The sequence below is a fragment of the Nothobranchius furzeri genome, chromosome 6, assembly GCF_043380555.1.
Source record: "Nothobranchius furzeri strain GRZ-AD chromosome 6, NfurGRZ-RIMD1, whole genome shotgun sequence".
Lineage (NCBI taxonomy): Eukaryota > Metazoa > Chordata > Actinopteri > Cyprinodontiformes > Nothobranchiidae > Nothobranchius > Nothobranchius furzeri.
Window position 1 is genome coordinate 69972229 of NC_091746.1, and position 22310 is coordinate 69994538.

The following is a 22310-nucleotide window of genomic DNA, read 5'->3' on the forward strand; positions in this document are numbered from 1 at the left end:
CAAATACTTATTTTCCACCCTGATTTACAAATACATTTTTTTAAATCCTGCCATGTGAATTCATGGATTATTTTTCACATTCTGTCTCTCACAGTTGAAGTGTACCTATGATGAAAATTACTGACCTCTGCCATCATTTTAAGTGGCAGAACTTGCACAATCGGTGGCTGACTAAGTACTTTTTTGCCCCACTGTATATATATATATATATATATATATATATATATATATATATATATATATATATATATGTGTGTGTATAAATATATGTGTATATATGTGTATATGTACATATATACATACATATATATATGTATACATATATATATACATATATACACACATATATATATATATACACACATATGTACACATATATATATATATATATATGTCTGTGTATATTTGTGTATATATGTGTGTGTGTATATATGTGTATATATATGTATATATATATATATATATATATATATATATATACATACACATATACATACATATATATATATATATATATATATATATATATATATATATATATATATATATATACACACACATATATACACAAATATACACACACATATATACACAAATATACACACAGACATATATATCTATATATATGTGTACATATGTGTGTGTGTATATATATGTATATATATATATATATGTATATATATAAATATATATATATATATATATTTATATATATATATATGTATATACACATACACACACATATATGTATGTATATATATATATATAAATATACATATGTATATGTATATGTGTGTGTATGTATTGTAGCATCATCAGGGTCTCTAATTTGTGGCAAAGGTCACATTTACCCAGCTGGGTCAGACAGTAATTTTTAAATCCACAGATTAACCCAGGAGTCATGATGTCTGAAGAATATATCTGATTATCTGCTGCTGTTCCATCCCAGAAGAAGGACACTTCAAGTTCACGATAATAATTAAATAATAATATTAATAAACTCTTTGACTTTATTACTATTTATTATAATCATCATAAATAATCACTTGGTTAAGTATCAATGTATTTTAATTACATGAAATGAATTATTATGCTTTGGGTATAATTATGATTATGATTGATGACAGTAATGTGTGTTCAGCAAATCAGAAGGTCACTTCCACTTATCCATCTTACATATACACATAAATAAACAGCACAACACGAGAGGCGTTGCTTAAGGCTGAATCACGGAAGATAGGAGAGGGACTTAAAGGAATAATGCACCTCTAGGTGGAGCCCTCTGAATGAAATATGCTTTAATATGAGCATTAATCAGTAAGATGGTTGTTGCATCAACTTTAATAACAGCACAGAATTACAATCATCCAAATCATCATTAATGTTTTTGTTATTTAGAAACTCCGCCTACAGTCTGGTCTGGTTCGTCAGGTCCAGGTAAAATTCTTGTGGTACGGAACCAGAACTTCAGCACACAAGGACAAGAGTGGTGCATACCTGTTTCTTCCAGGGGAAGAGGGGCCCCAGGTGAGTCAGGTCCATCAGACAAGGGTGTATATTTTGGGGGGGGGGGGGGGGGGGGTTGTTTTTAGGGACAGCAGTAGGTCGGAAGGTAGAGCAGGTAGTCCAGTAATCTGAAGGTGGCAGGTTCGATCCCAGCTCTGACCAGAGAATGCTGCTGTTGTGTCCTTGGGCCTCGTCTCGTCTCGTCTTCCTCCGCTTATCCGGGTCCGGGTCGCGGGGGCAGCATCCCAACTAGGGAGCTCCAGGCCGTCCTCTCCCCAGCCTTGCCCACCAGCTCCTCCGGCAGGACCCCAAGGCGTTCCCGGACCAGATTGGAGATGTAACCTCTCCAACGTGTCCTGGGTCGACCCGGGGGCCTTCTGCCGGCAGGACATGCCCGAAACACCTCCCCGGGGTGGCGTCCAGGAGGCATCCTGACCAGATGCCCAAACCACCTCAACTGGCTCCTTTCGATCCGGAGGAGCAGCGGTTCTACTCCGAGTCCCTCCCGAATGTCCGAGCTCCTCACCCTATCTCTAAGGCTGAGCCCGGCCACCCTACGGAGGAAACTCATTTCGGCCGCTAGTATCCGCGATCTCGTTCTTTCGGTCATTACCCAAAGCTCATGACCATAGGTGAGGATTGGGACGTAGATCGACCGGTAAATCGAGAGCCTGGCTTTCTGGCTCAGCTCCCTGAAACTAGTTTTCTTGTCCGGGGATTGGACCGCCAAGGCTCCCGCCTTGGTCTGCCACCCGATTCGCATTGCACCGGACCCTTCATGTTCCTCCTGCGGGTGGTGGGTCCACAGTTGGACGAGCCCATGTATCCGGTTCGGGCTGGGCCCGGCCGGGCCCCATGGGCGAAAGCCCGGCCACCAGGCGCTCGCTCACGGGCCCCAACCCCAGGCCTGGCTCCAGGGTGGGACCCCGGTAACCCTCCGGGCCGGGTACTCCGACTCCTTGAATTTTCATCCATGAAAGATCCTCTGAACTGTTCTTTGTCTCACCCTTCACCTAAGACCAATTTGTCATGGGAGACCCTACCAGGGGCACTAAGTGCCCCAGACAACATAGCTCCTAGGATCATTAGGGCACTCAAACTCCTCCACCACGATAAGGTGACGGTTCAAGGAGGAGAACAAGAAAGCAGCAATGACGACAAGGCCACAAACAAAGAGGGAGCTGTGTCCTTGGGCAAGACACTTAACCCACCTTGCCCGCTGCTGGTGGTCTTTGACCGGGTGGTCATTACTACACTGTTGAACAAGAAAAAAGACGATTATGAATCAACACACAGAACAAACATTCAGAAGAGTTTTAAAGATAGATAAAGAGAACAAGCGAAGGACGACTTCCGACGGTTGGAAAAACACCTAAAGCTGGCGTGTCTAAGCAACCACCTCTGCTTCAACTGAAGGTGCCGAGACAAGGACATAACACCCACAAGTCTGCAATTAAAACCTGATCAGAACGATGACGGCACAACACATAATGGACCGGTCAAGGAAAGCATTAGAAACGTCACAACCAAACAAAAACAAATAGAGAAGGATCTGGAAAATGGACACCTGAACTTACAAAAGATTTACAAACTGGATAAAGCCACAGTGGCACAAGTAAAAGGACACGTAATGCAAGAACAAGAAGAATTCACCACGGTCAAACAAAGACACACAACGAAATTAAACAAACTGATAGACAAGAAAAAGAGAAAAGAAAACAGGACAACACCTTGATATGCAACCTTTCACAACATAAACTCACAGAAGCAGAAGAAAGTTTACTGAAAAAAGACTAAATTAAGCTGCAACACCAAAAATATACAGTATGAAGAATTCAAAGTAGCAACGGAGTTGGCTTGTCGACAAATCACAGAAGAAAGCAATAAAGCAGAAATAAGGAACAGCATACCTGGCGCATTAAAAACCAGCTAAATACAACATGGCAACATCACAAACAAGAAAGCAGCAATGACGACAAGGCCACAAACAAAGACACCGTCCTACCAGCCGACAAGGGAAGAACTACAGTAATAATGGACACATTCAAATACAAATGTTAAAAAACTAAAACATAAAAACCTTTAAAAAAAAGACCCTATAGAAGAAATCAAAAACAACATGAAAAATATGTTAAAACCATTAATTGAAAAAGGAAAAATGACAGAAAACGTACAAACAATGGATCCCAATGGCAAACATTATACCAAGAGCATATGGAACACCCAAGATCCATAAAAAGGACAGTCCACTGAGAACAGTAGTTAACAGCATAGGTACACCCACACACAAAATGACAAAAGACATAAGCTGAATCATCAGTCCACTGTTAGGCAATACAGACCAACACTGCAAAAATAACACAGAACCAGCTAATGAAGTCAATAGGATTACAATAGAGGACAGCAACATCTCATTTCACACAGCGTCACTTCTCTGTTTACAAAAACTCGCTCCCAAAAAACCATCGACATTAATAAACAGAATCAAACCAGACAGAACGTTCCATAAAAAGACCAAACTGAAGGCAGACGACATAAACAAGTAATAGAACTGGTAGCAGACTCTACATACTTCACGTACAACGGACGTATTTACAAACAATTAGAAGGATTTGCAATGGGAACCCTGCCATCTCTGGGAATTCTTCATGGAAAACCTGGAACAAGAAGCCATCACCCCCCCCCCCCCCCCCCCCCCCCCCCGAACCCCACCCCAACATGCAAAATAAAGTTATGGAAAAGATACGTGGACGACATGTTAGAAGTAATCCCTAAAGGACAAACAGACACGCTAACAACACACCTAAACAGTATCAACGACAACAACACAAAATTCACACATGAAGAAGCAAAAGAGAACTGCAATCATAGACATGAGAATAACCAGACAGCAGGAATCAACACATACAGATCAATACCTACCATGGACATCAGAACATCCCATAATACACCAGTGATCAGAGATCAGAACACTATACCACAGAGCTAACATGATAACAGAAGAACAGGATCGCAAACTAGAGGACCAAAACTTGCAAAACACACCAAATACCTGCAGATACCCACCATGGGCACCACAGAGAAAAAACAACAACAACAAGGAGAACCAGGACAACAGAGGGAGCAGAACAGAACCAGCAATAGCCCTTCCCCACATTAAGGCATAACAGAAATCTAAGGACAGTGATGAACATACATGACATCAACACAGCAACTAAACCAAACCTGACGGTCAACAACAGAGTGGTGCATTCCAACGACCAAATACCAGCTGGACAAAAACACAGTGTCATCTACCAGATATCATGTGACCTCTGCAGTAGAACATACATCGGAGAACCAGGACGCCAACTCATCACACGAACAACAGAACATCAGAAAGAGTGTGAGAAAGAAACTAAACAAAGGCACACAAGAGCAGCACAACAGGAAGTGGAAAGTTCAATGAAAGAATCGGCGATAACGGGCCGCTGCACAAGGGAAAATCGCATAATGGATTGGGACAGCACACGGATCATAAACACGGAACAACACAGAAGATGGATTAAGGAAGCGATGGAGATAAGGAGACGCAGACACAACACCATGAACAGAGACGACTTTGGATCACACATGGGATGGTGTTATCAGCATGAAGGATGCGGGCAGCAGGGGGCGGCATCGTGACGCCACAAACAGCTGGCGGCTCTGACGAAGGCGAAAGTTCCGGCCGAAACACGCCAGCCGAAGGTAAAAAATCGTCACATTACTGCTCCGTGTTAAAGAAGAAGATGATTATGAACCACCTCTGTCAGGGCGCCTCAGGGCAGCTGTGGCTACAGTGTAGCTCATCCCCACCAGCGTGTAAATGGGTAAATGACTGATGGGTTTGTGAAGCGCCTTGGGGGGTTGTAGAACCCTAGGAAGGTGCTATACAAGCACAGGCCGTTTACCATGTGTGTTATTGTGAATGTTTCTCTCCCTGCAGCCATACTTGTCCTCTGATCCCCCGCTGATCCGTGTCACCAGAGGTCCAATCTTCTCTGACATCACTTCCTGTTTCAAACACTTCACACACACGGTCCGAGTCTTCCACCTGGATGGTAATTTTAAACCTTTTTCATTTAAAACAACAAAAGCTTGTATGCGTGTAATCCTTGTTTGGTTGATTTGCTGAACAAGGGGACAGTGTGTGTAACAGGAAATTCTCCATCAAAGTGTTTGCATATGAAAATGTAATAAATACATCTAACATGTAGTACCATATGACAGTCGATAGTATTTATGTAGCATCAGTACTGAAACAACAGGCTGAACTGTAGAAAGACTGAATTTAAGGCCATATCCCTTTGATGCAGACCTTCATACAGAGAATGAAAATAAAGTATTAGCTAGTTGTGTGAATCTATTATGATTTATTTGGGTGACCACATACACCACAGTACAAACCAGGACAAAAGATGGTGTTCACCGTCTCAGCCTCATACCGCGGTGTCTTCTTCATCCTTACATTCATAGAGAATTAGTGCTCATATTTTTAGTTTGAGCCTTGTTTCGTTTCTGTTCCATGGTCTAACGTCTGCTGTTGCTCTGATAAAGTGTCTTTTCCCAGTCCTTCCCTTTCTTTAAACATTTTCATGATTTCGTGGTGAATTTGGTCGTGTCTTTGGGTTGAGAGTGGCTCATGGGGCACGAGCTTGCGTTGTAACCAGTGGGTAGCTGGTTCGAACCAGACACTTCAACTCCCCACCTGCTGCTGGTGGTCGGACGGACCGGTGGCGCCTCGCCTCTGTCAGTGTGTTCCAGGGCAGCTGTGGCTATGATGTAGCTCACCACCACCAGGGTGTGAATGGGTGAATGACATAGACCGGTAAGCTTTCATAGGCAGTCCAAGGTCCAGACCCGGTCAAAGAAGCATTATATCCAAGCTTTTCTGCCTAGGCAGCGCTCCATTTAAACAACAGGAAGCCAGGAGAGTTTGGCGTGTCTCCTCGGTAAAAGAGCTACGGGAAAGTCTTTTCTCACTTTCACTCTCAGCTGCTCGTTCATTGGTTCGTCCTCCGCAAGTGTGCTGATGGGAAATGTGTGTCTTAAAGACGACTGACGATAAAAGCGGTTTCAAGATGAATGGACCAAACTCTTCAAGTACTTCTCCATATGAAGTCATCCTATGAAGTTGTCCTAGTTACCACGGTGACTCCACAACAACAAGCTACAGAATGCTCCCTCATAGTCTGATGGGTTTTGTAGGAGCAGAAGAAACCGTTCTTTGATGCAGAAGTGATGGGAGTGTGTGACGGAAGTGAAGTGAACCGTGCGATGACTACTAGATCCCCCTTTTAGAGTCTACGGCAGCAAGCCGTACAAAAGCTACGGCCGCTGATCTGACTCCACAGCTTTGTGGTGGATCTTAAAGAAGCAGAATGCGTTTCCTTAGGAGTCCACTGACCTTATCGACGAGGCTCCGCGGTTGGTGGTTGTGAGGTATTATGGGACAAATAAAAGCACTTTTATTTTTGCACGTTTTCTTAATCTTCATGTAGGAAGAGAACTTTTCCTTTGGTTTAGATTTATTACAGGAGTTTGTTTTTAGTTTGAATTAAACACTAACTGGAAATGACATCAGGTTCTTGTTGCTGTATCAACTGAAAAAGACAATTGTTGTTCAAACTAATGTGATGAAGGCTGATGGATGGATGGATCTTCGACTTGCTGAATTAGTTTGTGGCCCTTTACGATTCGTATTTGAAGACCCGACAGACTGTTTACACAAGATGGACAAACCCTCTGCGCCACCACAGTAGGTTCCTGAAGAGCAGTTTCCACCCCCTCCATCTTGGCCATGACATCACTCCTGTAAAATGGAGCTAAGAGCTGGGCTGTGTGGGTGGAGGCAGATGAGTGGCACCCATCAAATGCTGAGCAGATGTAGCTACGAGCTAACTGAGCTAACCTGGAGGTTATCAACTCACCGAGCTGCGACCTTACTGTGGTCTCCCTCGGAGAGCTCTACAGGCAGCCAGCCCTCGATCAGCCCCACTCCACTGCTGTCAGAAAAGGGGTGTGGCTTCCACTGGCACACCAGCAGCAGGAAGGGAGAGGGTACTGAGTTTTTGGGACTTGGTCCTACCAAAACATCATATTTCAACCCATTTTCAAGGATTCTAATGATTTAGTTTGTAATAGAAATAATTTTACTCGTGAAAAATCCCATAAAGTCGTTGCTGCTGAGGGCTAAGGGAATAGATGGTTCAGAGCGATGATTCTGTGGAAGTTTGGCAACTGTACTGAAAAAAAATTGTAGGATTATTCTTGTAATCCAGTTATAGTTGAGAGGTCTACCAGAGGTAGCTCGTATGCTGCTAAGTTTGGCTGAAACTTCTGTTCAGCGTTTCTGTTCAGCATTGTCACGGTTGCTAGGCAACAGGATATATACTAAGGTAAGGCTGTACAGTTTCACAGCCGTTCACCTTCGGTCTTGTTGTTGGGCACCACGGGACTCTGTGTCTGGTACCGCTACCAGCCTGTGTGGACCTGGGTCTTGTACTTCTGGTTCTGGTGCTGGATAACTATTACATTTATTTATTTATATCTCAGGGCATGCTGGGAAATCACTGGAGATTTCCAACACAGTGGACATCAGGTCAGAGGTCAACCGGGAGCTTGTCATGAGACTCGTCAGCGACGTGGCGAGCAGCAACCGCTTTTATAGCGATCTCAACGGTTTTCAGGTTTTTATTCCATCACTTTTCATTTTATTTTGAAATGCCATCAAACACTGATTTAGAGTGAATTTCTGTAGACGAGTCCCATTTATTTCCTAAACTCTTAGCCAAGTCTGGCCCACACTCCCCAGGAAGTTATTACAGCGGTCTACAGTTTCATTCATATTAAAGTTGTCTTCATCAATAAAACAGTCAGGATGTTAATTATTTTAATTCCCCTCAATAACAGTATTTATTATTCCCCATAACCTTTTAGTGTTACTCCTATTATCATTTATTAAGTTGGTAGAATATAATATATTACTAGGTCTTATTATAATGGTCCATTTATTAGAAATGTTTATACGTTTGCTCAGATTCTTTGGTCCTTAATCTAACGAATTATCTTTATGAAGTATTTTTCTTCTGACAAGCATTTTTAACCCTCGAGTCCTCGACATAACCATAGTCCTTTTATAGCGATGTTGCTTTCCTACGTCGTGGAATTGGACCGTTTTTATTGAATGCTGAATTAAAGGGAGAAGAATGCAGTTTAATCTAAAACTTGGTCTTTAATATCTAAGAAGCAGAAGGAATGTTCTGTCCCAGGACCCGGGTACGGGCCCTTCTAAACCCCTAAATCAGCCTCGCTGTTAACCCCTCCCACCTGGTCAGGACATGAATATGCTAATGAGCTGCTTGCTGATTGGTTGGTTTAAACCAGAAGGCCTCACACACTGGAGACTGCAGACTGACATCTTCTTATCCTTCTCTAGGTGAGCACGCAGCAGGAGAACTTCCTCCTCAAGTTTAAGAATTTTATCTTGTTTGATTTTTCTATCCGAGACGTCCTGTGAGAGACAGTCAGGTGCCTTTCTGAGACCCTCAGCCTCCTCTGCCACCAGGCTTTGTTCGGTGCCATGGTGATGACACGCAGCATCAACAAACAGATACACTGTCAAGGCTGGTTAGCTTTGTGGCTAACCGCTAGTCCCCGTCAACCTGACGCCGTAGGGACAGCTAGTTAGCTTGCGGCTAGCTCCAGTCCTAACTTCCACGGCAGCCTTCTTTTTTAATGGAAGTGTCCAGCGTCTAAATATAAGTCCGTAATCCTTTCTCGGTGTCCTTAATCCGTACATTAATCCGTCCAAAATCTTTTGAAAATAAAGCTTCATTCAGAATTCAAAACTGAGGCGCAACCATAACCGGAACCAGTCCCCCCCCCCCCCCTCCCACACACACACACACGTGGTTTTTCTCATTTAAGCATTTGTAATAATTTTAAAAAAATCTTTTTGTACTATAATTTTAATCGTAATTTTTATCTTGAGACGCTATAAAAGATTGTTTTCTTTCTTATCAAATAAATACAAACAAATAAAGGTGAATGTTTAGTGAAGTTGCACAGTAATGGTGTAGTCCTCTCCAGCAGTGCTGTAGGAGTGTGGCAAGGTGCCGCTCGGAGAGATGAATTCATATTTATATGCCTGAGGAGCTTATTTCTAAACTAGTTATTTACAGATCCCATCAGGTTATGTCATGATTGTCCCAGGCAGCGATCGTGTGTGTGTGTGTGTGTGTCACCCTTGACCTGTTTGACGTCTGCTGGTTGCAGATGCAGCAGCGCCGCACTCTGGAGAAGCTTCCCTTGCAGGCTAACTTTTACCCGATGAGCTCATCGTCATTCCTCCAGGACTCGACCAGTCGTCTGTCTCTGCTGTCGGCTCAGAGTCAGGCTGTGGCGTCGCTACGATCAGGTGAGTTCTGGTCCAGCCAGACCCACCTGCTGGTTAGTTTAGCACATCCTTTCCACCAAATGGACTTTGTTTCTCTTCTGAACCTCTACTGGAGGCTGAAGATGAAATCAGAAACGCAGGTCTGAGTTTCATCCCAGCTGAAGCCACGTTGGATAGGTATCAGACACACCTGAGCTCAGCTCCCTCTCTATTAAAGACTTGTTGGGCGTTCAGCCCATCACCTGCTAGAGCAGCAGAGTTTACTTGAGTTTTAGGAAATGGTTTGTATTTCTATAGGGCCTTCTACAGCCCCCCAAGGCGCTTCACAACACAATCAGTCATTCAAGCATTCACACGCTAGTGGGGATGAGCTATATTGTAGCCACGGCTACCCTGGGGTGGACTGGTCCCTCCGCCCACCACCAGCAGGCAAGCAGCATTCTCTAGCAAGCAGTGCTCGCTGCAGAAGGTGGAGCTGCACCAGAGTCAGCCCCGCCCACTGACTTCTTCTGTTTTTTGTTTTTTTTTACTTTATCACAAACTAACCTGACCCACATGAGCTACGGCTGTTACTGCTATGCTCTACGCTCCGGTTAAGCTAGATGAGTGTAATTGGCCATGAGCGGCCCACGGCCGCTCCAACTAAAGGCGTCTACAACAGCCTTTAAGGCTTCATACAGCGTGACCGCTGGTAGTCCAGCACCCTCTCTTCTCTAGCGGGAGCCGGAGTTGATCCTGCTAACTTCCAGTTACTGGACAACCCCTCTATCTGCTGAGCTTCTGTGGTGTGTTCCTGTACAGGTGAGCTGGAGGTGGTGCTGGACCGGAGACTGCAGCAGGATGATAACCGTGGCCTTGGACAGGGCGTCACTGACAACAAGCTGACTGCCAGTCTCTACCACCTGCTGCTGGAGGACCGCGTAGGAGGTGCTCAGGTGCGTGGGTGGGCTCAGATCTGTTGGACCTCTTTCTGTGTTTATACCTGGAGCAGAACTTTCTGTTTCATGGCGGCATTGGATCGTATTCATCTTTGTTGTCTTTTTTATAAAAGGAAGTGGGAGGAGCCTCAGTAGATCACCTGTCTCTGCTTGCCCACCTGGCCTCCCTCTCCCTTTGTCACCCGCCAATCACCATGGCCGCCCCTACCAACACCGAGGTGCCAAAGCTCCACCCCTTCCTCCCACTGCACTCATCACTTCCGTGTGACATCCACCTGCTTAATCTGAGGACACTGGAAGACCCGCAGGTGAGCTATGATGTCACTTCCTTTTGCAGGTCTTACTGGTTCTGACTGAGAACAGCTTTAACATCGACAAAATATGTGAACACCTCGTAGACTGATGCTGCTGACGTATCAATACAGCCATCCGCCATCTTGGATGGGTCCCCATGCGCCCCCAGCAAAGTATTAGCCAGCGAGCCGTCCGGTCATCGTTTGGGCGGCTTGACGGCCTAAATAATGATTGACAGCTTTAAAATGAGATGGCAAGCCATCCCTGTTTTCTGTTATATCAAACCTAGAATTCCCCTTTTGAAAAGAAAAACATGAAAAATGATTCAATGTAAGAGTGACAACCCCCACGCTTCCCTGTGGGACGCCCACTTTCCCAGTTCCTGGCTAGTTCCTGGGGAGGTCCGATGTTATTGGTCTGCCATTAATAAATGCTGATATCGACATAAAGTGTATTGGTGTGAGTTTTCCGTCTTTTATTGCTTCTCTCCCTCCACATTTCAGACTCTTTATTTTCAAACACGTTTTTAGAAGATGCAACAAAAATAAACGGTCATTCTAGATATCAGAATGAAACCAGCACTGATGATCACACATAACCAACTGTCCTGTTCAGGAAGGAGTAGGAGGAAGCAAACGCTTATTAAATCCTACCCTCAGCTCACTCATTATACAGTTTTGTCTAATGTGCAAATTAAAAAACTGATAAAAAGTCAAGTAAAAGGTTGTTGTCGTCTTCCTCCGCTTATCCGGGTCCGGGTCGCGGGGGCAGCATCCCAACTAGGGATCTCCAGACCGTCCTCTCCCCGGCCACCTCCACCAGCTCCTCCGGCAGGACCCCAAGGCGTTCCCGGACCAGATTGGAGATGTAACCTCTCCAACGTGTCCTGGGTCGACCCGGGGGCCTCCTGCTGGCAGGACATGCCCGAAACACCTCCCCAGGGAGGCGTCCAGGAGGCATCCTGACCAGATGCCCAAACCACCTCAACTGACTCCTTTCGATCCGGAGGAGCAGCGGTTCTACTCCGAGTCCCTCCTGAATGTCCGAGCTCCTCACCCTATCTCTAAGGCTGAGCCCGGCCACCCTACAGAGGAAACTCATTTCGGCCGCTTGTATCCGCGATCTCGTTCTTTCGGTCATTACCCAAAGCTCATGACCATAGGTGAGGATTGGGACGTAGATCGACCGGTAAATCGAGAGCCTGGCTTTCTGGCTCAGCTCCCTCTTCCCCACGACAGATCGGCTCAGCGTCCGCATCACTGCAGACGCCGAACCAATCCGCCTGTCGATCTCCTGATCCCTCCTACCCTCACTCGTGAACAAGACCCCGAGATACTTAAACTCCTCCACTTGAGGTAGGACCTCTCCCCCGACCCGGAGTTGGCAAGCCACCCTTTTCCGGTCGAGAACCATGGCCTCATATTTGGAGGTGCTGATCCTCATCCCAGCCGCTTCACACTCGGCCGCGAACCTACCCAGCAAGAGCTGAAGGTCAGAGCTGGATGAAGCTAGGAGGACCACATCATCCGCAAAAAGCAGAGACGCGTTTCTCCTGCCACCAAACTCGACACACTCCGCACCACGGCTGCGCCTAGAAATTCTGTCCATAAAGGTAATGAACAGGACCGGTGACAAAGGGCAGCCCTGGCGGAGTCCAACCCTCACCGGGAACAGGTCCATCTTATGCGGACCAAACTCACGCTCCTCTGGTAAAGGGACTGAATGGCTCTTAACAGAAAGCCACCCACCCCATACTCCTGGAGCGTCCCCCACAGGGTGCCTCTGGGGACACGGTCATAAGCCTTCTCCAAATCTACAAAACACATGTGGATTGGTTGGGCTCCTCCTTCAACCGACACCTTATCGTGGTGGAGGAGTTTGAGTGCCCTAATGATCCTAGGAGCTATGTTGTCTGGGGCACTTTTTGCCCCTGGTAGGGTCTCCCATAACAAATGGGTCTTAGGTGAAGGGTGAGACAAAGAACAGTTCAGAGGATCTTTCATGGATGAAAATTCAAGGAGTCGGAGTACCCGGCCCGGAGGGTTACCGGGGTCCCACCCTGGAGTCAGGCCTGGGGTTGGGGCCCGTGAGCGAGCGCCAGGTGGCCGGGCTTTCGCCCATGGGGCCCGGCTGGGCCCAGCCAGAACCGGATACATGGGCTCATCCAACTGTGGACCCACCACCCGCAGGAGGAACATGAAGGGTCCGGTGCAATGTGGATCGGGTGGCAGACCAAGGCAGGAGTCTTGGTGGTCCGATCCCCGGACAATAAAACTGGTTTTTGGGACATGGAATGTCACCTCGCTGGCAGGGAAGGAGCAGGAGCTGGTGGCAGAGGTTGAGCGGTACCGACTAGATATAGTCGGACTCACCTCAACACATAGCATTGGCTCTGGAACCCAAGTCCTTGAGAGGGGTTGGACACTCTCCTTTGCTGGAGTTGCTCCGGGTGAGAGGCGGAGGGCTGGGATTGGCTTTTTGTTAGCCCCAAGACTCTCTGCCTGTGTGTTGGGGTTTACCCCGGGGGCCATGAAACACCGCCACTGGACTACTGAAGACTGGTCAAATGGTCAAATTTAGCTCAGGAGGTAGAGCGGGTTTATGCTTTCGCGTCAGCTCCGTGAGGGAGACGCCTATACGCACCGACCGGTATCCTTTCATGTAATTTCAGAGACTTTTTAACACGGAAAAACTTTGTCCCTCGTCCTCTGTCACCTCTTCATGCTCTCGCTGCCTCTAAACCCACGTTTTCCCTCATTTTCATCCACGAATAAAACGCATGCTGAATGGATTTGAAAGAGAGGAACCCACCCAATATGGCCGCTATGCTGGATCACGCTATTCATGTCTATTGTTTTTTACTATAACCTAAAATGCTCTTCAACAGGAATCAGGAAGTCCATCACAGGAAGTGGGCCTCCTACTCCACAGGAAGGGCTTTGATTGTAGCACCAGCCCCAGCCCTGCACTATCGTGCACGTGGACCTCACAGGAGGAGGTGTGAGAACACACACACACACACACACACATACACACACACACAAACACACACCCTAACCTTAACTCAAACTTCATTCACACCATACCTCTAAAACCAACTGCTAAGCTCTTTTAGAAAGTGCGGACCAGATCAAATGGCCTCACCCTGTTGGTTAAACCCTCCCAATGGTCCTCAGTAGGTAGTAAGTACAAGAACACACACAGTAAATCACTGGCTCTGTATTTGTTTGTGTTTACTGCTTCCAGGTGAACTTGGACGATCTTTTCTCTCCTCTCCGATTCCGCTCCGTTCGTCGGACAGGTCTCACACTGCTGCGTGACCACGACGAGTCAGACTCCGCCCACAAGCAGGTGCTGCTGCGCCCCATGGAGATCAGTGCATTCCGTGTGCACCTTGACTGAAACCAAATGCATCTGATCAGGAAGTGAGTGACCGATCAGCTGTTACACCTCAGACAGGAAAGGAAAGGTTTTCAGAATAAAAACCTTCCAAGGTGAAAGTATGAAATACAGACTGATGCTGTAGTGTTGCTACGGTTACACAAAAGGACCAGTCAGTCTGTTTGACCAGTGAATGTGTGCGTTTCCACGGCAACGCTGTTACTGCTGTTTTTGTGGGTTTGATTATAATGAATGTTGTTGAAAAGGGGATTTTGGGAAAAATGCTATATTTTCTGTAAACTGGTGAAATGATTTAATGTGTCTGTTTGTGGGAAAAAAATCAAGATTTAATAAAAACTAAATTATTGTTTAAATGAACTCATCTTGTGCTTTCTGGTGTGAGATCCTTTAAAATAAGACCTGGTCCCCGTAGACTCAGTCCTGATCATTAATCCATCCATTCTCCGTCCCCTATCCGGGGTCGGGTCTTGCATCCGTAATCTTGTTATGTGCTATGGAGGCCATTGAAGCTAACATTCTCACGGAGCTGAAAGGAGTTCAAGCTAACCTAAAAAAAGAAATAACTGAGCAGACTGGGCTGGTGAAGTCAGAAATGACAGAGTTTAGAAAAGACATGGGAAGACAACTTGACGAGATTGCTGCGCACATGAAGGAGGCCACAAACAGGATCGAGGAAGTCGAGCAGAAGGTGGCCGACATGGAGGAGTTTGCCGCAGATGCCAAGGACGTCCTAAATACATACATAAACATAAACGTCCTTGGCTATACTCTCCAGCTGCAGGAGGACCTCCAGTCATGTACGTCTGACCTGGAAGCCTGCTCATGCAGGAACAACATACATAAGACCAGATTTAAAACTAGAGGGGACCTGTCCTTTCAAGCTGTAACTCCCAGACTTTGGAACGCCCTGCCCTTGTTTCTTCGTGTGGCCGACTCTGTTGATTCTTTTAAAAAGCAGCTGAAGACACTTATTTAGACAAGCTTTTACGTAAGATGACCTTGTGCTCCTGTTCTGTTTTGCCCTTTTTATGTATGTTGTGAAGCACTTTGTGATTTTATCTGTGAAAAGTGCTATATAAATAAAGTTTCACTTACTTACATATTCATGGCATAACAGAGGGAGAGGAAGGGGACAACATGTCTGAGTTCATCGAAACCTTCATGAAGAAAGAACTCTCCCTAACGGACAGTAATTTGGGCATACAGCGCTGTCACCGTTCCCTGGGCCCTTAACCACCACCGGGAGCCAACCCTAGATCCATCGTGATATATTTCTTGGAGTATAAGATAAAAGACAAGATCCTCCGCTTGGTGTGTGTGTGTGTATGTGAGAGAGAGATGTGTAGCAGAAGCTACTTTAATGACAGAAATAAATATTCTGTCACTTTTCTTTATAATTTATTTTATTACAGCAGCTGTGGAGTCGGGCAGGGGTTGAGGTGAAGTTGGTTCTGAAATCTGAGGCTTGCTGGTTCGGCTGTATTGTGTGCTTCCCTACAAAATAATGGTTTCTTGGCAGAGAAATAAAAAAATTACTGTTTCCAACATGTTGTATTTCAAATAATAATAACGAATCTATAAAAGGTTTGTAATTTTGAGTCACATTGCTTGCTTTATTTTTTTTTTACCAATGGCAAACTAGTTTAAGTAAAACACATACTCAGTTAAACATCCTAAATTATTGAGTGATGATTTTATCGTGTTTGTAGTCTAAAACAGAACATTTTCAGGAGAAATCGCACTAGAAACGTGAATCTAGTAAAAACTGCCTCGTCGCTCATAATGTTTTCTTACGGGACTTGCGGGTCTTTCGACAGGGGGATGCTCTTTTCGGCACAACACTTGTTCACACTCCAGCCCAGTTGGTGGCGCTAACGCACCACCACGCTGCTGGCCAGGCGCTTAGAAACCAGTCAGATGATTTCCGGTCACGCTGTTTCTGTGCTAGCGGGCAGCTGTAGGAGAACTCATGACTGCGCAGGTGAGTTTGTTCATGTTTTAACGTTTCAGTCGCGGCAGCCATGACTTTATTCAGAGTTTATTACTTTTCTGTCAGAGAGTTGCCACCATGGACGTCACTAGGATTGAGATATAGGGGTGACAACCCCAGGAGCTTGACCTGAACGTTTTTTGTCACGCCCTGCAAAAACTTTGTCAATTAATTCATTACACGAAGAACATTTAACAAAACCTATTATTTTATCACTTTCTTTTCCTTTCCTACCTTTGTGCATTTTCTCTCTTCTCTTTATAAAAAATAACACTTAATCAGTTCATTAGTGGGGTCTATGTTGAAGAAAGATTTTATGTAAGTCCATTAAAAATTAGATATGTTATATTTCCAAATAAAGCTATTCATTTCAGTCTACTGCACTTAACAGGGGGAAATGTTGCAGTCATTTATTTAATTTGTTTAATTACAACTTGTTTAATTATAAATGTTACTGAAATGTGAAAATAAAGAACAAATGAATAATTGTCAAACTTTTATTCTGCCAAATTAGTGTACAGTTGACGGTTTTAATATATGAATAACACTGCTATGATATGGAATAAAGGAGTATGTAATTAACAATTACAAGACAAAATAACAGTGTACATAAAAATATCCAGCAAGTGGTAGAACTTATAATACAGAAAGTCAACTATACAGATACAACTTGATATAAGGTTGCAGGCCAGATGATAATTATAGCTTTTTTTTTCTCAAGGTCTCTTACCTGTTCACTCCTAAATAGAAAACTGTTCAATTTTGCTTGGGAACTTTGTGCTCAGGTAAATGCTCATAACGGTGCGCTCGCCCCTGTTTTTGCTATAGATCACTGACCTTGACCATGCAGATCTCCTCAGCATCAACCACCTGGTCTCTCTCCTGTTCCTCACTCACTCTCTTAAAAATCTTCGTATATCCATCTAGCCAACACATTGAAAAACATTTTCAATTTTTAATGCCAAAACAAATGCTACTATGCCATTTAGTTTTCACTCACAATAATTGAAACAGCCATTGGTGGATAAATGGGACAGAATATGGACAACTGTTAGCCTAATATAGCCTATGTTTGGTTGCTCATGATGTTTATGTTTATTCATTTAGGAGACGCTTTTATCCAAAGCGACTTACAATTTATAACCTATAGAGCATGTTGTGATCTGTGGGGGGAAACCGGAGTACCCGGAGGAAACCCACTCATGCATGGGGAGAACACGCAACTCCACGCAGAAAGGCCCCAGCCGAGCCGAGTTTCGAACCTGCAACCTTCGTGCTGCGAGGCAACAGTGCTAACCACTGCGCCACCATGCAGCCCTCCTTTAGGAGGACATCAGCAAGTATGATCATCATCTATGGGACTATGGTCCCATCAGCAAGTATGATCATTTGCTTATACTTGGAGATTTTAATATTCATGTCTGTTGTCCTGAGAAGTTCCTGGTGGCTGATTTTTGTAATTTAATTGACTCTTGTGGACTGACTCAGTTGGTTGACTTCCCCACTCATGGGGGGTCTCACATATTGGATTTAGTTTTTTCTTTTGGTGTTAATGTAACAGAGGTCTGCCCTGATGTTTTTTCTCTGTCTGATCATGTTCCTGTTTTGTTTTCTGTGGATGTGGCCCGGCCTGTCTCTCCTAGGCAGGTGGGGATTTGCCGTGCTCGCCGCATTACCCCTTCCTCAGTTGTTGAGTTTTCTGTTTTATTTTCAGAATTTTTGTTTTTCTATGAGGATTCTTCTGATCCTGAGATCCTCCTATCCCTCTTTTCTGCCTCTTGCACTTCCGTGCTCGATCAGATTGCCCCTCTAAGATCACGACGTTCCCGCTGTCGCTCTGACCCTTGGCTCAACCTTCATACGCGTACTGCTAGACGGGACTGTAGGAGATGTGAGCGGCGGAGGATAAAGGTTAAATCTCTGGCTTCCTTCCAACTTCTCCGTGAGGCCTGGAGGAATTACCAACGCATCGTTTGAAAGGCCCGTTTTGACTATTTTGCTGCTATTGTTACCAAATATTCGGGTAACTAGCTAGTCCTCTACTCCACTGTTAATGCAGTTTTGTCACCCAACGTTCCTCTGCTTAATACGTCTGAGGAAAGGTGCACCCAATTTTTGCATTTTTTTATCTCTAAAGTTGCCACAATTAGGGCTCAGATTCTGCCTCCCTCTCACCCAGAAGCCCCTGTTTGTTCTCCATTATATTCCTTTGATCGTTTTTTCCCCCGTCTCTCCTTCCTCTCTATGGAAGACAGTGGCTGATATGAAGCCCTCTGGCTCTCCTTGTGATTTTATGCCCCCTCGCTTCCTGAAGGACGTCTTCCCAGTAATTGCTCAACCGATCCTGGAGATCCTTAATGTAAGCCTTAGGACGGGGATTGTTCCCCAGGAGTTTAAGCATGCGGTGGTCCAGCCTGTTCTATAAAAGCAAGGCTTGGACTCTTAACGACTTGAACAATTATTGCCTTATATCTTAACTCTCTTTCCTCTTCAAATTGTTGGAGAAGATGGTTTTTATCCAGATTTTTAATTTCATTACATCCAACAATGTTTTAGATTTTTTTATGTCTAGTTTTCGCCCTCACCACAGCACTGAGACTGCTCTTATTCGTGTTTTTAACTATATTTTGCTTGCCTCTGATTCTGGTGCTCATGTGTTGTTGGTGCTTTTAGACTTATCTGCCGCCTTCGACACTGTCGACCATGCAAGCCTACTACAGCGGCTTGAGCAGTTAATTGGCATTCATGGAACTGCTTTAGAGTGGTTCCACTCCTATTTCAATGGCAGATGTTTTAATGTTGCCCTGGGGAACTGCGCCTCTAGAGTGGCACCTCTTTTTTTGGGGGTTCCCCAGGGGTCCGTTTTAGGTCCGCTTCTATTTAATCTATATATTTTACCTTTGGCAGCCATTTTTAGAAAATTCCGGGTAAATTTTCATCTCTACGCTGACGATTGTCAGCTTTATATGGCCCTAAACTCTGCTGACTCTGTGCAACCACTGACTGACTGCCTGAGTGAAGTCAGGTCCTGGCTTTTGGCAATTTTCTCTATCTTAACAGCTCCAAACTGGAGGCTATTCTCTTTGCCCCCTGCTCCCCCTCTGCTGTGGAGCTATCTCCAATCCAATCTAATCCAATTTTATTTATAAAGCGCAATCACAAGGCATTACAACCAAACAAGGCGCTGTACACTAAAAATGTTGGTTAATTAAACCGGCGTTATACAAACATGTCGAACACAGATAAAAGTTAAAAAGGAAATACAACAAAATTCCCAAAAATAACAGCTAAAAATCAATAAAACACAGGGTGAATAAAAATAGGAAAAAACATTTTACAAAGAACCTCAATAATACGGAAGTCGATAATTGTGGAGTCCATTTTTAAACAGAGCAGATGTCAATGAGGTCCATAATTATGTTGTATAAGCTAGGTTGAAGTAGTGAGTTTTCAGGCGTGATTTAAAAATGCTAGCTGTTGGTGCTAGCCTCACTAGCAGTGGTAATGCGTTAGCTTCGGTGCACAGACAGAGAAAGCCCTTTCTCCACGGCTTTTTAAACGAGCATTCGGAACAGCTAGGAGGAGCTTATCTTCAGACCTGAGAGCATGCGGCGGGTTGTAGTAATGGACAAGTTCACACAGATATGGAGGAGCTTGATGGTTCAAGGATTTGTAAGTGAGAAGCATAATTTTGAAGTTTATCCTGAACTGCACGGGCAACCAGTGGAGAGATTTCAGAATTGGAGCTATCTCTGCCCCTGTTATTGTCAGTTTTGGTGAAGCCAACAATTACAAATTTGGGGGTCACTCTGGACGCTTTTTAAAAAATGGATGCACAGATAAATCAGGTAGTCAAGTCGTGTTTCTTTCATCTTTGCCGGCTGGCCAAACTAAAATCTGTCCTGAACAAAAAAGATCTTCAGTCAGTTGTTCATGCTTTTGTAACATCACATCTGGACTATGCCAACTCTCTCTTATATGGTATTCCCTCCTCTTCAGTGGTATACCTCCAATTGGTTCAGAATGCTGCCGCAAGGTTTCTTACGGGCATAGACCGACAGCAGCATATCACCCCTGTTTTGGAAAATTTACACTGGCTTCCAGTTCGGTTTCGGATGAAATTCAAAATTCTTCTGTTGGTTTACAAATCTATTCATGAAAAGGCCCCCTCATGTTTGGCACATCTTTTGAGTCCCTATGTTCCGGCGCGAACCCTGAGGTCCTCTGACCAGCACCTTCTGCTTGTCCCTCCGTCCCGCTATATGGCCCTTGGCGAACGGGCATTTTCAGTTTGTGCGCCTAAACTTTGGAACCAACTCCCCCTGACGGTCCGACTTGCCCCCTCCCTTCCCACTTTTAAAGAACGTTTGAAGACATATTTCTGTTCCCAGGCCTTCCCAGCTGAGACTGTTTAACCCTTGTGCTTTCCTGTTATTTTATTTTTGTTATTATAGTTTTTATTTGTTTTATCTATTTTATGTTGCTGTATCTAGTTTGGTGATGTACTGTCATGTACAGCACTTTGGTTGGCGTTGTCGCCATTTAAATGTGCTTTATAAATAAAGATTGATGATGATGATGATGATGATGATACATGGTATAATTCGGCAGGAAATGGTCAGTGTTCCAACAGCATCAGAATCACAAACTGGTTCCAGTTGGATGACTGGTGGATTATCTCGGAAGAGAAAGAAGTGTGTTTTAATGCGGCGTAAAGATTAAAATTCCCACCGGTATTGACACAAGTGTCGTTGCTCGGCCTCGCTGTCCAATTTAAAACACGGCTGAAACGCTGAGGTTTCCACCTGAGGAGACACGCCAGCTCTGCATTAGCCTGCTAGCTAACAGCTATGTGTTGGAATCATTGATGACTGCTCGCAGTTCTAGTTACTGTTGCACCTTTTGACTTCAGGTGACCGTGTTGTTCTTCGCTAAGAGTGCAGAGCTAGCTGGACTAAAGGAGGAGGAGCTTGTTGCTGTTCCAACACCAATCAGCAGCAAAGACCTGTGGGGTCTGTTGCTACGTAAACATCCCAGGTAAGGTCGGTTCAGGCTGGTGGTCGGGGCGAGTCTGATTCTGAGTGCTTTGTGCAGGCTGAACATGAATAGTCTCCTACACCTGTCGGCTGCTTTATCTTCCTGTAGAAACCAGTGCACATCTGAATAAATGAGTAAAACACACATTTAAGTTTAGTCACTGTGTAAAAATAGCTGAGAATTTCAGCGTTATGCTTCTGATAAGAATGTGTGGTAAAATATCGTATCTGTAGAAAAAACACGAGTTACAGAATCAGGTTGGAGTCGACCTGTGGGTCATTCCTTCTTTCTATTTTCAGTTGAAAACAAAAAATCATAAAAGGAAAAATAGAAACTTTTTATTTGTTTTTTAAACGGATTCAAAAAGAACAAAAACGTTGTGTTTTTCGTATTTTACATTTTAGTCTGAGATCAAATATAAGAAATGGAAAAACGGCCGCACAACCACGTTTTATTTTAATGTTTCATTTGTCAGGTTTGCGTCAGCAGGTGTTCTACCGATGTGCGTATCCCCGACAGAATGTGACCCTGAACCAGCTAGGACGACGCAGACTCCCTCCACAGCGCCCGAGTCCAGCTAGATGTAGTTACGGTTCTGTTCTGTGATTACCTGAAAGATGGGCGTCGCTGCTTTATTGTTCAGACTCTGGTGACAACAGAAAGCGCTAGGTTTTATCCAGGTGCTATCGGTCACTTTAGCTGTGAACACACGTGGTCCTCAGCT

At 44.6% G+C, this 22310-nt stretch overlaps 2 protein-coding genes across 2 annotated transcripts in view; both read left to right on the forward strand.

Annotated features, from left to right (window-relative positions):
- The window catches only part of man2a1 (mannosidase, alpha, class 2A, member 1), a 48584-nt gene extending 33807 nt beyond the window's left edge, over positions 1–14777 (forward strand). The window contains exons 17-24 of the mRNA XM_015943299.3: positions 1399–1527; positions 5474–5588; positions 8083–8216; positions 9805–9946; positions 10727–10860; positions 10977–11171; positions 14045–14155; positions 14404–14777. Coding sequence (XP_015798785.2) covers positions 1399–1527; positions 5474–5588; positions 8083–8216; positions 9805–9946; positions 10727–10860; positions 10977–11171; positions 14045–14155; positions 14404–14559 — 1116 coding nt within the window. The 3' untranslated portion in view covers positions 14560–14777. The remainder of the gene's footprint in view (positions 1–1398; positions 1528–5473; positions 5589–8082; positions 8217–9804; positions 9947–10726; positions 10861–10976; positions 11172–14044; positions 14156–14403) is intronic.
- Positions 14778–16413: 1636 nt separating this feature from the next.
- LOC139061546 (molybdenum cofactor synthesis 2) lies at positions 16414–22310 on the forward strand. The gene is made up of 3 exons (XM_070552503.1): positions 16414–16540; positions 21462–21586; positions 22062–22310. Exons 1-3 carry the CDS (start codon positions 16529–16531, stop codon positions 22165–22167), a joined length of 243 nt encoding a protein of 80 aa, XP_070408604.1. The 5' UTR covers positions 16414–16528; the 3' UTR covers positions 22168–22310.